Source organism: Denticeps clupeoides, chromosome 9, assembly GCF_900700375.1.
Source record: "Denticeps clupeoides chromosome 9, fDenClu1.1, whole genome shotgun sequence".
Taxonomy (NCBI): domain Eukaryota; kingdom Metazoa; phylum Chordata; class Actinopteri; order Clupeiformes; family Denticipitidae; genus Denticeps; species Denticeps clupeoides.
In genome coordinates this window covers 2,266,016-2,282,158 of record NC_041715.1, presented here as the reverse complement: position 1 = coordinate 2,282,158, position 16,143 = coordinate 2,266,016, and the positions used below count along the sequence as shown (strand labels likewise).

General features: G+C 47.9%; 1 protein-coding gene across 3 annotated transcripts; it reads right to left on the bottom strand.

The window, feature by feature from the left end:
- Positions 1–194: 194 nt before the first annotated feature.
- gja5a (gap junction protein, alpha 5a) lies at positions 195–10,104 on the bottom strand. 3 transcript variants are annotated; one of them, XM_028990853.1, is made up of 3 exons: positions 3,426–3,568; positions 3,314–3,351; positions 195–2,180 (listed from the first exon to the last, which is right to left on the bottom strand). In XM_028990853.1, exon 3 carries the CDS (start codon positions 2,165–2,167, stop codon positions 968–970), a length of 1,200 nt encoding a protein of 399 aa, XP_028846686.1. In that variant the 5' UTR covers positions 2,168–2,180; positions 3,314–3,351; positions 3,426–3,568; the 3' UTR covers positions 195–967. The 3 variants fall into 3 exon arrangements, with proteins under 3 accessions (XP_028846686.1, XP_028846687.1, XP_028846684.1); XM_028990854.1 differs by lacking the exons at positions 3,314–3,351; positions 3,426–3,568 and adding an exon at positions 9,939–10,104; XM_028990851.1 differs by having other exon boundaries at positions 3,314–3,568.
- Positions 10,105–16,143: the final 6,039 nt, after the last annotated feature.

The following is a 16,143-nucleotide window of genomic DNA, read 5'->3' as shown; positions in this document are numbered from 1 at the left end:
TCCACTTTTTGTTAAGTACATAACTCCACATGTGTTCATTCATAGTTTTGATGCCTTCAGTGAGAATCTACCAACGTAAATGGTCATGAAAAGAAAGAAAACACGTTGAATGAGAAGGTGTGTCCAGACTTTTGGCCTGTACTGTACATTTAATAGTATAATTTTTTATATAAAAAGAGTCAAGCTCAACACACTTCAGAGGAAAAACGAACTTTTATTTGGATTAGTTGTGAGTGTAGGACAGTGCCACCGACATTACAGTACAGTGCTGTACTGTAATGCCCCATAATCAGAGAACAATGTGCAAATTATGAACCAGAAGAGAGAGAGAGAAGAAAGTAAGTCCACGAAGAATCGTAGAATGGCATTTAAAGTGCAGTGGTTAAAAAAAAGACGAAACATTCTGGCAGCATTCATCCGACTAATATCTGAAGTCACAGATTCTGTGGCAAACACAAGACAAAACAAAAAAACTTAATAATAAATATTCCACTTAATTGAATGAAATGACTTTTCATCACACTGCTTACTGTCAGTAGCAAATAAAAATTGTAACTTGAATGGTTCTGATGTTGTACAAGGGACTGAAAAACAGGGCAAAGGTCCACATTCTTGCACAATTTACAGTGATTTGAATGCCAAAAAAAAATAAAAATAAAAATCACCATAGTCGCCATAGTCCGAAGGCCTCTGGACTAATTTGGCGGTTTATTACCCGCTTCTTACATGCCTGCATAGCTTCAAATGGACAGAAATGTCCTCACGCTCTCCAACACGCGCGTCAACGGGCAAGGGACATGATGCAGTTGAAACAGAGGAACAAACCCAGCAGGGGACCCTGGAGGGTCCGGACTGGTTCACAGTCAGACGTTTCCTCCTTGAAAGTGCGGTTTGGTGTGGTTGTCCCCTCCTGGTTTGACTTGGTCTGCGGTAAGAGTCCAGGTCAAGGCCCAGCCTGCCGGGGACCTCACACCGCCAGGTCGTCGCAGCGCACGCGGCTCCCGCTGGAGGCGCTGGTCTTGCTCAGGCGGCGCTTGTCCTTGAGGAAGGACGCGTGCAGCGCCGAGGGGGCGGGGCAGCCGTTGGCCGTGCTGAAGCTCATCCCCAGGAAGTCCTCGCCGGGCTCCATGTGGCGCTCGGTGGCCATGTTGGCGGAGTTCTGCTGCTGCGCCAGCCTGGCGGTGAAGGGTTGGCAGCCCGGGTGTAGGCCGTGGTGAGGAGGATGGGGGAGATGATGGTGCCCGGGCGACGGGGAGCCGGCCGAGGCCGCCAGACACTGGTTAAAGTCAGGCGGCGGGGTGCAGGCTGGAGAGGGGCGGGGCAGGGGCGTGTCCAGGGGCGTGTCCACGGAGATGGAGGTGGCGGAGATGATTGCGGGTGTCGTGCGGTTGCCGCCGTGGAAGGATTTGTGGCTGCGCTGGTCGCGGAGCGCCTGCCGGGCGGCGTAGCTCTTGAAGCACTTCTTCAGCCGCTTCCAGCCCAGGTGGTAGAGCTCCACCACGCTGAGCAGCAGGGACACGCCCGCCACCACCAGCATGAAGATGATGAAGACGTTCTTCTCGGTGGGGCGGGACATGTAGCAGTCCACCGCGTTGGGGCACGGCGATGAGCTGCACTTGTACTGAGCCTTGAGGAAGATGCCGTAGATCAGGTACTGGACCACGATGAAGACCACCTCCATCACCGTGCGAATCAGGATGCTCAGCACGTACGTCTGCAGCAGCGCCCCCTTCAGGTGGATCTTTCTGGAGGAGTCCGGGACGCCCAGGTCTTTCTGCTGCAGGTACTCCTTCTTTTCCTCGTCTTCGCTTCTTCCTCCCTGCTCCCGCTCCTCCTGCTCCTTCTGCCGACGCTTCTCCTCCCTGCGGACCGTGTGCATGGCGTGGCCCATGTAGATGAGGGACGGCGTGGAGACGAAGACGATCTGCAGGACCCAGTAGCGGATGTGAGCGATGGGGAAGACGTGGTCGTAGCAGACGTTCTCGCAGCCGGGCTGCAGCGTGTCGCACATGAAGTCCTCCTGCTCGTCCCCCCAGCTGGACTCGGCCGCCGTGCCCAGCACCAGGATTCGGAAGATGAAGAGGACGGTCAGCCACACCTTCCCCACCGAGGTGGAGTGCTCCTGCACCTCCTCCAGAAAATTTCCCAGCAGGCTCCAGTCCCCCATCACACCTCAACGCCTGGGGAGAGACAGGGACATTTCATCAGACCTGCGTCGGTGTTTCTATACGAATTAAAGTCATTCTTCCCACAGTGTGTGTGTGTGTGTGTGTGTGTGTGTGTGTGTGTGTGAACTGAACCCAAGCTGAGATGTGACGGTGCCCTACTGGGCACAGGGCAGAGGAGGGCCAGGACCAGGGTCCTGAGAACCCAGATTACCAGCACCACGCACATTCCAGCTTCTATTTAAAACCCCAGACCGGCCGGCTGTATTAGAGGCAGAATGTATATATTTATATCAACTCGAAAACACAATTTCTTCAGCATGCGTGATGACTGTGTGGGAAGCTGGTCAAGCACATGTCTTCACGATTTACAGTACAGGACAAAAGTCTGGACACACCTTCTCATTCAACGTGTTTATCTTTATCTTCATGACCATTTACGTTGGTAGATTCTCACTGAAGGCATCAAAACTATGAATGAACACATGTGGAGTTCTGTACTTAACAAAAAAAGGTGAAATAGCTGAAAACATGTTTTATATTCTACTTTCTTTGCTCTGATTACTGCTTTGCACACTCTTGGCATTCTCTCCATGAGCTTCAAGAGGTCGTCACTTGAAATGCTTCTCCAACAGTCTTGAAGGAGTTCAACACCAGAGGTGTTTAGCACTTGTTGGTCCAGCTCACCCCAAACCATCTGGACTGGGTTCAGGTCCGGTGACTGTAGAGGCCAGGTCTCCACTTTTTGTTTAGTACATAACTCTACATGTGTTCATTCATGATTGACAGCGCTCACACATCCTACTTCCTCAAGTAGGATGTGTGATGTCAGTACGCTCACTTCCAACACCTACAGGTACGTTCAGGCAATCCGCCATCCCCACACACTGCTCCTCGGGCGCCTGTCATGGCTGCCCACTGCTCACCATGGGTGATGGTTAAAAGCAGAGGACACATTTCACCGTGTGCACCGTGTGCTGTGCTGCTGTGTATCACAATGACAGTCACTTCAGTTTCACTTCACTTAATTCGAGCCTTCTGACAGGTGAACTTGTTAATACGACATTAGTTGGCATCAAAAGCACAGTCAGACCACGTTTAAATATTATGTGTTATTTTCAGGCTGTAGTTCTAGTATTCGTACGTACCTGTTTATGCGTTTTCTTTAATGATCACATTGGGAAAACTATGAAGGAAAAACAACAATGTTCATCCGTCTTAGAGTAAGACTGGAACGTAAATTCTAAACCCAAAGCACACCCAAACAAGGTCCTCTTCCCATCAGGTCAAGGCTTCTCCCTCTCTGAAGACGTGGAGAAGCCGTGATTAATGCTGCACACACGCTAGCACAAGAGTCCTGATCTCAGCGAGGGCCCGAAGTCCATCAGTCACGCTCCGAAGTGACTCAGGGACCCGACAACGACCGGCAAACCTTGCCATCGCCCCCATCTACTGCCTCTGGAGCGCCGGCGCTCCGAACCCTCCCAGAAGCGCCTCCACTGTGTCCCGTGACTGGACGCGGAGCCGCCGGACGCAGAGCGGGTGTGGAGTGTGTGATGAGATCTGACACCCTGGCAGGAATAAAATATAAATTTGGTGCTGACAGGTCCTGGATAATCTCACATGGAACGGTCCTAATATGGCATCGGATCGTCCTCCCCCTCCTCGATTCGTTCAGAAATGACTGAACTACGCGTGTTCCATGCTGTGTGGGCCAGCGACTCTGTTTAAGAGTTATGGCCTCATAATTTTAATTTCCATAATGGAGTTTTATTTATAACCTGCAGTTAGGTGCTCGGGCCGGGGCCTCGTTCAACACATGGGCAGCTGGGCACGTGCCGGCGAACACCGCGACCATGATCAATGTCATTCCGAATGCGGCTGTCACGTCACAGAAAAAGGGGCGGAGCCAGGCGCAGATAGGGGCCACAATTCTGTTCACGTTTTCAACAATGGACAAACAAACATCAAGGATGAAGCTTTGGGAAGTGGGGAATTTGGAGGGATCTCCAGAGGGAACCGGTGCCCGGGAGCCCTCATCAGGTGTCCTCGGTAGACTGGGTTGTGAGTGTGTGTTTTGGGGTTAGAAACTGACTTGCGGACAGGTTGTGTGCATGTTGAGGACAGGTGGTGGGAATATGGTGGACAGAGCGGCAGACAGAATGTATAAAGGTTGTGTGCAGGAGTGTTGAGTGTATGTGTTGTGTAAAGGTTGCAGACGGGTTCTGTAAAGGTTTTGTCCACATTATAGAAAAAGTGAGTGATTGGCGGAAACTCTTATGCTGTTACACACAAGTTGCACTTGTATCTCAGTTATTCTATATCCATTATATTTAGTGTGTGCGTGTTTGTGTGCGTGACGGAACCTTCGTCATGTCAAGAAACGGCCAAAGACACTAACGTCCTCCTGATTCTCAGAACCTAATTCCAGACTCTACACCATGCCTTTCCCCTCTTTCTTTCTCCCATGTTTGTTCTTTCTTCTCTCATTGGAAGAGGAAGCAATCACGAACAATATCATTTCCTGTGGATCAGGCACCATGAAGGAAAAAGTTATTTATGAGCAAGAAAGAAATAATGTGATTTGCGCTACATTCAGCAGATAACAGGCATTTTTTGGCCATCATAATATTTACTTAAAGATATTGAACAATGAGATGTTAAAGCAGAAACTAGAACCCACACAGGGAGCCGGAAAGAATTCCCATCATTCTTTAAAATGCACTACCCCCTAAGAGCGGTGTCCGCACAGCTTTTATTGAGAGCGCAAGGTGAGAGTTGTGAGTAAAAGAAGTCCCTGGAAGGAAGAAAGCCTGAGAGAACACGGGGCAGGTCATATAAACTCTATAAACTGTGACTTGAATCATAGTCTCTGTAGCATCGATTGTACGAAATTAACAGAGCTCAAATCTTCAGATCTGCTGTGACCAGGTCATTCCACTGATTACATTCCTTTTACTTTAAAGGATGACAATGGAAAATCACAGTCACAACTACAAAAATCACAACTACAAACTGTTCACAAAGGTGGACCAGCTGAAAGTCTGCCAGGAGGAGTCATTCTAAAACCTCCCATCAGACCCCACCGTCTGGGATTCTTTTTTTGGCATACATGACAACGCTTACACTCCAACTGTGCCACAGCATGTGTATGTGTGTGTGTGTGTGTGTGTGTGTGAGCGTGCATCTTATATATATATACATATAAGATGAGGGGCATGATTGGAGCATAAGCAACTCAGAGCGTTTGTGGGAACTGGAAGCGACTAGAGACGGCGGGCAGTGCATTAGCAGCGTCTGTGTTTAGATAGCAGCGCTCTAGTGCATGTTAGTGTGTGCAGTTTGGCGGTGTGCGCGTAAATGCATTACTCTGCATAGATGGATGTGGGACACTGTATGGAATATATGCAGTAAATGCATCTGTCTGTCATGAGAAGTGTCCTTTTGTACTTAAAGCGACAGTGTACTGTGAAAGCCCAGATGGAGTCCCCACAAATACAGAATTAGAAGACTGTGTGTGTGCATGCTTCATTAACCTTATGAGGTCCAGTCTGAATAAAAATGTAAAAATTAAAAAAATATAATACAGAAATGTATAAAGACCTTTCTGAATATCGAGTCTCTCTCTCTCTCTCACAGGCACATAATAAATACTTAATAAAGCATGTTAATTTATGTAACATGGATACAAATTTCAAATAAATATATCTTATTCACTTTGATGCAGATTTGTCAAGTTGCGAGTGTGCTTGTTGTGTTTGTGTGTGGGTGTCCACTTGCCGTAGCACCATTTTAAGTGCTCTGCCACGGCAGTAAGTGTCAGATTTGATTTCAAACTGCGTTCTCAGCACGTCAGCATGCTGGTGTGTTACATCAGACTGCCAGATGGCTTTACGTTACTGTGCTTAGTGGCATTACAGTCAACATTATCAATATTTAAATTGGTGATTAGGCGACACAGCAGATTGATATGTGTATAGGTACAGTCCTCTGTATTTAACCATCACCCTTGGTGAGCAGTGGTCAACCATGACAGGTGTCCGGTTGTGGGAATAGTGCCTTGTTCAGTGGCACCTTGGCGGTTCAGAATTTGAACCCGTAACCTTTCGATTTGAGGAAACCATCAACGGATGAAACATGGGCAAAATGACGAATGACAGAGCAAGAATACATTAATAGTCACAGATGAAATCAATCAAGGTAATCAGGAGCAAAGATGAAACTCCGGTCAGGATGACATGGGACCGGAGTGCCGGGAAATGATTGGAATGTGACAACACAGATCACCACACAGGCCCCTCTCGTGGATTGTTGCCTCCAATACTAATAGATATGAAATGTAGAGAAGTGAGTGTGTGAGTTCGCACACGTCTGCTTTAGCTCTGCAGCAGTGTGGTGTCAAGGCCACCTGCACTCCCGTCCAAGACTAACGTCCTCTCAGTCTGGGCCGAGAACTGCATATTTCACCTCCGCAGGAGACACCTCACACAGGTATCCATGGGACCGAGCCCAGAGTACAAGTCGTCCTGTGAAATGAGGTGCAGAACCGAGGGATCCCTCATTAAACACAGCGGCGCCCCGCGGGTTTTTACATGAAGGGAGGGGGTTGGCACGAGATCAGCTCAACGTTTATTTAACGTTCGGCCGCCTGCATGTGGGTGCCAGGTTGGCAGAACAACAGACGGGACTGCTTCTTCTCACTGTGCCTGTGTGTGTAACGGATGTGAAAGCAGAAAAAGCAGGAGCTCTTGAGTGCATGTGTGTGTTAAGAGATCTGTGCATTTGCGTCTGTGTTTGTGTGGGAAGTTGTGGCCGCTGCTGGTTGACATTTCCACTGATTCTGGATTCAGGAGACCAACTGCCGAGCGGAATGGGAATTGGAAGGGTGGCAGTAGCCTGGTGTGTAACCAGAACCAGAAGACCCAGGTTCAAATCCCACTTACTACCATCGTGTCCCTGAGCAAGACTCTTAACCCTGAGTGTCTCCAGGGGAGGGACTGTCCCTGTCACTTCTGATTGTAAGTTGCTCTGGATAAGGGCCAATTAAATCATGACTCTTGTTCAAAATTAAGTCACTTAAGTTCTTATAACTGTGCAAAGTAAAACTTTCATTACTGGGTTTCATATCTGCTGTAAAATCCTGCCTACTAACAACATAAATATGATTCATTTCCTGTTCTCGTGGGAAACATATTCGCATGAAACCATGCTAACCTGAGTAAACAGCTCTTCATAATACTGGAGGACATTAGAGAGGGACGTCCGCACCACATGAAACATTAAGAAAGAGGGCAAGATGGAAGAGAGGAATGGACAGAGGAGTCTGTGAAAGTACAAAAAATCAGATTTAAGAGATTAGAAGACAATGGCAGGGATACACAGTGGTGGCTGCAGGCTTACCAAGTAGAAAGCAAAGTTGATCACCAGGGTGATCTTTGTTACCCTGAAGAGCATGGTTGATGGCGCTGGGTGGAACCAGAGGTGGGCACCGGTCAGTGAGGAACTCTGAGGATGGTTCGTTGCATTCAGTTTGTGTGTGTGCTCATCCGAACTCTAGACCAGATGGGTTGGGGCCGTGGTGGCTTCAAATCGTGTGGGGGGTTTAAATCTCGAGCCGTCAAGGTGCCTCTGAGGTTCCCTTGGGCGCCTTTGCTCCCCGTTGCCCCCCAGGCCCTTTTCATGGCTGCCCACTGCTCATTAAAGGCGATGGTTAAATACAGAGGACACATTTCACTGTGTCACCATGTGCTGTGCTTGCTTCACTTTCACTTGATAGACTATAGAACTCAAGGATACTCATAATAGATACTCATTGGGGTCAGTGGTGGCCTAGCGGTTAAGGAAGCGGCCCCGTAATCAGAAGGTTGCCGGTTCGAATCCCGATCCACCAAGGTGCCACTGAGGTCCCCATACACTGCTGCCCGGCTGCCTGTCATGGCTGCCCACTGCTCACTAAGGGTGATGGTTCACTACTGAATACTCAATACTGAGGACACATTTCGTTGTGTCACCGTGTGCTGTGCTGCAGTGTATCACAATGACAATCACTTCACTTTCACCAAAAAAACTCACAACAGTCTACATCAGTGTGCAGAATCCACCAAATCCCCCCTCAGCTTCTCCTCAGGTCCAGCTGCCAGCCTGTTTCCAGACTTGCTGCTGAACTGGCACGTGACAGCAAATACTTCCTCATATATGGGACAGCAACTGCTTGGCGTGAGCATTCCTGGCGTGGCTGGGCAGGACCGGGCCAGGATGGATCTGTCAGAGCGGGATTAGCAGCGCTGGTCATCCCAGACAAAGCCCGCCCCCCGCCCCGGAGCCCAGAACGACTCCCACACCTGCCAAGCACCCCTTACAGGCGCGCTCAACACACAGACACTACAGAATACATCGGTACAGCGCCCTGGTCCGCTTCCTTACATGGAGATCATTAGTCTCCCCACCCCGGGGTGACCTCAGAGGCGTCAGCTCCGCGCTCAGCGGGCACGAGGGGGCCGAATGGAAACATGGGCCGGGCTACGGTTCCGGCGGGGCGACGGCAGAGGGCACGGCGGGGAGAACGGGGACGTCCAGATTGTCCTGATCAGGACGCGTGTTTACCGAGCGGCGTTACGACCCCCCTGAGATTTATAACCCCCCCCCGTCTGCAGGCTCTTTGTTTAGAATTGCCCAGATCGCTTCAACAGTAATTAAACACGAGTGTAAACGAATGCACACATAGTTCCACGCGCCGGCGATGCCAGCGGGAGGCTGGTGAGGGGACGCCACCTTCTCGGATCTCCAGCAGGCTAATGCCTTCGTTTGTTTAGTGGCAACAGAGCGTAATCGCCGCCCTGGCTCAGGAAAAACCACTCAGGAAAAATGAAAATAAATACGAGAGACTGGATGAGGGTCTGAAGTGCTGCAGAGGTGCTCATAAATCTGGAGTAAAAAGTGCAACCCAATGACAATAATGCATTATAAAGCAGTAATAATAATACTATAAACCACACTTGTCTTTGTTGCTGTTATAATTATCTGTGTAAATTCAATTATCCTTTATAAAGCGTTTCTTTGGTTTACTTATTACATATTTTTCTATTTTAATTGTATATCATTTGTAATTTATATTATTAAACAAAAAACATTGTTTTAATATTAACTAATAAAATACATTTTGTTGTTCAAATTAACAAATAAAATAAAAGTAGTGAAAGCAATAAAATAAAAGTACAAATAAAATAAATAGGTATTGAATTAAATAGCTTTTTTATTTTGAGATTCTTCTTTTTATGTTAAATGTTATTTATCCCTTTATTCTATTTGATTTAGTTCTATAACTATTACACTCAAAACAGAGCGGTTCAGGTGAACAGACACAAGCGACGATCCTACAGCAGCAGACCGTGCCGATTGTGCGTACTCGCCGGAACCTCAGCATGCTTTCACAACACCTACAGCACACACGGTGACAAGCAGGTTCTAAATAAGGAGCGGGAGGACGAAACCTCCGAGAGCTGTCCTCACCTCGGACACGATGACGGACACGATGCGGGGTAACGTCCTGTCAGCCAACCCGCAAATATACCGTACTAATCGCCATGCGCCAGCTGTCAGGGATGATGTGACTGATCAAACTGAGGAACCAAGTGATGATATGGAATATCATTATTCACTACTAAAGGAAACTGGACTAGAACGTTCTTTTACAATCTCTGCCTGTCCAGGTGAAGGGACCTGGATACATTTAGCTGTGTCGCTCCACCTCTGTGCCCTGTGACCCCAGATTACCTGCCAGGACGGAGGATGAGGGTCCGTCCCAGGGACTGGAGTTGTCTCGGAGCTCCGGTTCTATCAGCTCTCTCCGTCCCTGGTGTGCCAGGCGACGCATCCAGAGCCGGCGCGGCGGAGTCGCGTGTGGGACAGTCGGTAAAATACTGCCCCATCTCAAGGAGCATTTCCTCTCCACCAGCCCCCTCCCCTCGTTCCCACCACCCTCCCCCTGCCTTGTCCCCACCTCCCTCTCCGGGTCCTACAGCTGGCACTCCGGCCGGCAGCGAGTGGCAGGAAGGGAGGTCATTCTGTACAGAAACACAATCGGCCTTCATCTTCCGGGACCGCGGTCCCCCTCTCTCGTTCTTTGATGTGTGTACTTGGGTTTTTGTAAAGTGTGTGCGTCTGGGTCGGAGGTGAAATGTGTGTGTTCCAGCACATCCAGCGTCTCTCCTCTATCCGATCCTGCTGCAGGAGTGAAGAAGTTCTGCTGCTGTTGGGATTTTCTCTTGTCTATGAAAACTGATGTATTCTCTTCCAGCAGATGGATGCTGTTCTTCTGTAGGTTTGGTTGCTTCAGGCCTCTGTTTGTGTGTGTGTGTGTGTGTGTGTGTGTGTGTGTTAGAGGGAGGCCTCCTTGCTATGGGGAATGTCCGTAATCACACTCTCACATACAACGTTCAAATGTTAATGTGGTGTGGAGGGCAAAGAGGATATCTCAGCCCCCAACACACTCACACTCACACACACACACACCGATGTACAGATCCATCCATCTACGGCTCTTTCAGTGGGGATTTAAAGGACTGAACTGAAGAGTTGACTGAACTGTTGGAAATATGAAACCTGACAGCTAAAAATAAAACCTCGTTTTTGGCCCGTAATCTTCTGTTTGGCCCGATGGTGAACGTTCCTCAGGCCTTCGACTTGAACTCCTGTCCAGTTGAACGCGGAACGCTAAAGGAACTCTCCTCGCCGTCCGCTAAAGAAGTCGTCCTGCTTTCCCTGGCTGATGGATTACAGCGTTTAGGCCATGAAAAGTGGACAAAGGATGTTGGAAGAAGAGCCGACGTCTCCAGGCCCCCGGTTAATCTCTGCTTTAAAAGTCGGATCAGGACGTCCCCTCAAGGCTGTGGGAGATTTTCAAGGGTTGGGATCCAAAATGACAGATCAAATTAACATTCAACACTAAATGACCTGCCTGCTGCTGGACAGCCTGGTGGCTGTTTGAGTTTGACCAGGCTTGAGGGACGAACACACACACACACACACACACATTAAGAAATACCCAGACTCAGACATGTATGTCAGGGGAAAGACACGTAATGAAGAAGAACGTTTTTATTTTCATTATATTCGTATCCGTTTTTGTTACTTCTATTTTTTATGAAAATGTTACAATTTCTATCCAATCTGCCTTGTGTCCACATGGAGACGGCGTTTCGTTGTTCCAGAGTGAACAAAAAGCGCCTTTTTTCGTGAAAACGATGTATTGGCCCAACCTTCAACCTGACCTTTAACCCCAAATTCGTCCTGCATACAACAACCTGTAGTGCTGCAGCAGCTACAGGAAGTCCTCTGTACGGTGCACGTTTCTACTGAAAAGATGGGTTTGGAGAAGAACGACGCCTTTAAATCACCGCGGAGGAGCAGCAGACGCCAAACGAGGTGAGCAGGGAGTTACGGAACCAGTTTCACGCTCTTTAGAAAACCGAAAACCCATTTTGGAGAAATGCGTTCTCGTGTTCGACAAAAGCCGTAATCTCATAGTCCAGTAGAATACCGGGGACGTTTTCCACAGCGAAGGCCAAATGTGTGCAGGAGAAAACCATCCGCTGTCAACACACCGCCCCAAATAGAGTTAACTTGGCGTCTCCTGCACGCTGCTATCGCAGAATGACCTTTCACCTTTTTTCCCCCCTCAAACATTTCCGCCGTGCTTTTTTTACCGCACGTGATACTAGCGCGGCACAATATGCACCCAAGTTTACACTCTTCAGCAGCACCCATTTACGTCTTCGTTTTTTCCTCCCTCAAGCTCCTCTCCGTCAAAGCCGCACTCCCCCTCCAATCCTGTGCTGCCCCCCTCCTCCTCCTCATCCTCCTTTCCTCCATTGAGTGACTGTGTGTGGAAGTCACACTGCCACTTCCTGCTGGGGCTGATGGAGCCGTTCTGGTTTGTGTGTCATATTGCGAATCGCAGCCTGGCAACACATATACCAACTTCGTCTGCTAGTGTGATACCACACACACACACACACACACACACACACAAAAGCCTGGCAGTGTATGATGCTGGACCTGCTTACTTCCAAACACAGTCCTCACAAACACAGGAAGAGGTGTGTGAGGGGACCGACCCACCAGCTCAGATATACGTGTGTTCGTGTGTGTGTCAGGGTGTGTTCCACTCTGTGTGCGTATGTGTGTTTGAGTAATAAATCCAGAATTGACCCTTGACCCAGTCCTCGTTTCTCAGTTATCGTACGGTAGACTGTCTTTAGAAACATACATATGATGTGTATGTGTGTGCATGTCTGTGTAGCATGCAGGATATGTGTGTAGTTTGTGCGTTTCGTATACAGAATAAGCAGGTGTGGACATGATGCAGTTTTATCATATTCATACACAATAAATACACGTTTATCACGTAGGAGGATTATAAGAGACAGTGTGTATATGAATATTAATCTTAAACATGAACGTGTGTGTGTGTGATTGCGAGGAGGCTTTCGCATTGTTGTATCCGCCGATAACATTGTGTTCTGCCTGCAGGATGAAATCATATTTTGGAGGCGGAGGGCGGAAGAGAAGCAGATGAGGGTGGAGGTGGACAGGAGGTTCACACTAACCCTAACCCTGAACGCTCTTCCATTACAGCAAAGCACGACTTGTTACTGCCACCTGATCAGTACACTTTCAAATCATTAAATTACACGCTGATTCAGTAGTCGGGATCAATAATCCTTTTTAATCGTTCATTACGTAACACCACCTCTGGTATAAAACCGTTAAAAACAACAATGGTGATAAACTGATCAATCACAACACATTTACCAGACGGCCTTATCCAGAGCGACTTACAATCAGTAGTGACAGGGACAGTCCCCCCCTGGAGACACTCAGGGTTAAGTGTCCTGCTCAGGGACATGATGGTAGTAAGTGGGGTTTGAACCTGGGTCTTCTGGCTCATAGCCGAGTGTGTTACACACTAGGCCACCACCACCCTTATTTTACTGAAAAGGTAGTTTGGTCACATGTCCCTTGTCTTTTTTTTTTTTGTCTCTGCAGCTTTTCCTCTCCCACGCCGCTCTCTTCCTCCAATCCTGTGCTGCCTCTCTCCTCCTCCTCCTGATCCTCCTCTCCTCCATTGTGCGGCGGCTGCACCGCCACGCCACACATACAGGAAGTCACACTGCCACTTCCTGCCGGGGCTGATGGGAACAATCCATCACTCCTGCCACGTCTGTAAGAGAGAGAGATTTACGGGCCCTGGCACATTTATCGGCCGGCGAACCGGACCTCTGCCGGCTTTCACACCCTTTTATCCGACCTCCTCTCCGTTTGTCCCGGAACGGGCCGTGAGAGAAAGTGGACGAACCTCACGATGCAGTAAGCCGTTCATGCTTCTGACCGATTGCCTCGTTTGACCTCGATTCCTGGATTACCCATGTCTGCTCTCGTCTGCTCCCGATGACCTCTGACCCCCGCTACGTCCCTGGCCGTTCTCCTGTCTCAGCGTGCGACAACCCAAGACCGTCTGGTACTGATCATTCCGGCCTGACCATTCTCCATGCAGACTGCTGATATACCTGCAACTACGCCACGAAAAACCCCGCTTCTCCTCCGAGTAACTGTGCTCCTTCAGGCCGGCTCGTCCCACCACAGACTCTGCTCCCCTGCACCAGGCTCCCGATGTCCACTCACAACTCAACATCTTTTCAGATCTTTTTCCGGTGGTAGAAAAACCTGATGAATGTGGTGGTAGTAGCCTGGGGAACAACACACTCGCCTATGAACCAGAACGGGCAGGGGTTCGAATCCCGATCCGCCAAGGTGCCACTGAGCAAAGCGCCGTCCCCACACACTGCTCACCCAGGGTGATGGGTAAATACAGAGGACACATTTCACCGTGTCACCGTGTGCTGTGCTGTGTATCACAATGACAATCACTTCCCTTTCAGAAGACCATAAAGTCCCAGGTTCAAACCCAAATTACTACCATCAACTGTCTACCAGAACTGTCCCAGCAAAGCATGCTGGTCCTGTGAATTTGGTGCATTATGGTGAGTCAAATAAACGTTTCAAGTTGACTGAACATTTTGAATTGGACAAACCGTCTCAAAATATGTTTGAGTAAAAGTTTTCCCACTGTAGCCCAAATTTCATATAAAATTTACGAATCCATGACGAATCCTGTGGGGACGATACTTTGCTCAGCGACATCTCGGTGGCACCTTGGTGGCTCGGGACACGAACCGGCAACCTTACGATTACGGGTCCATTTCCTTACCTGCTAGGCCACCACTGCCCCATTAAAAAAAAGACAAAGAGACAAAGGGAACATTTAAACTGGCTCGGCAAAACCAAATAACACAACAAGGGGAGCACAATAAACACCAATTACCAAATAAAGGCCTGCTCAGCCCTCAGTACCGGCTTTGCCCACACAGGAAGTGTCCCCAGAGGGACCGTCCCAAACACAGCAGGTTGCTCAAACAAAGTAAAGATGACTAATAAACAAAGCCACCGTTTTACTTTCATTCCACTGCAATGTTTCAACGTGTGCACACCACATAAAACAATTAAAGGTTAACGCAAGATAAAACGATGTCAAAGTAAACTTTTATTTTAATAAACTGTAAATAATAAATTAACCCAATGAAGTGCAGAGGGTGTTGGTGCCGGGGTTACCTTGTGTGGCTTCGGCCATCACAATAAGTTAACCTTAGTGGTTCCAGTAGAATAAGATTGACTAGGGTGACCAGATTTGAGCTTGTGATGGACACTTTAGTGGAGGGTTGGAGGCGCTAGTGGAAAAACTCCACTTGCGTGAGCACGGGGTGTGTGTGTGTGTGTGTGTGTTTTAGCAAAAATTCTACTTGTGTGAGCGGGGTGGGGCAGGTTATTAGCAGTACTTTCACCAATCAAATTCACCAGAAGTGAATTTGGCAGTTCAAAAATCTGTATAATTCTAAAAAGTATATGTTTTCTAAGGTTGTTGAAGAATAATAAAAATAATACTGTTTAATTACATTATAAAGCCCAATCTGCTGATGACCTGTCAGTAAAGTTGGTTCTCGCCACATCGGAAGAGCTGGTTAGATTCTACCTAGAGCGCCCTTTTGCTTGACCAACATTAGATATATGTTATAGTTATACTCGTTGCCTTGATGAAACGTTAGTAACTGAGCATTGAAAATTATACTTTTATTGACAAAGCAGATTTTTTTTCTTTTTTGAAAACATTTTTTCCCACAACTGTTTTCAGTCTAAATTTTTTGAAAACACAACTGTTTTCAGTATAAATTTTTTTGTATCACTGCTCAATCTCTGTCCTGGGGCAGTGGTGGCCTAGCGGTTAAGTAAATGGCCCCGTAATCAGAAGGTTGCCGGTTCGATTCCCGATCTGCCAAGGTGCCACTGAGGTGCCACTGAGCAAAGCACCGTCCCCACACACTGCTCCCCGGGCGCCTGTCATGGTGCCCACTGCTCACTCAGGGTGATGGGTTAAATGCAGAGGACAAATTTCACTGTGTGCACCGTGTGCTATGCTGTGTATCACATGTGACAATCACTACACTTTACTTTACTTTAAATATTTGTCCAATGAAAATTCCTGACGGCTCGATTTAAAGCAGCAAAGCAAAATTCCAGTAAATTGTTCAACGACAGCTTTTAATATCAAAATTGAAACTGACAACCACAAAAAAGGTTTCATATCTGCAAAAACAACACCACCAACATCATGAACAAGATGAATCATGAACACGACACATGAATCAGAGTTCAAACTGTCTCTGACTGGCTCTAACCCAAACACTAGAAACGAAAAAAAAAATCCAAAGGGACACAAAGGAAAGGAAAATCTGGGTCTCTTGATGTATTTGTACTGGCAACTGCGTTGGCAAAATGCACAATTAGTCAAATCTATAAAAATTTGTTTAGTATCCAAAACCTGGCGCTGCTGGTCCATTAGAAACAGATAATCGATCCTGAAGTA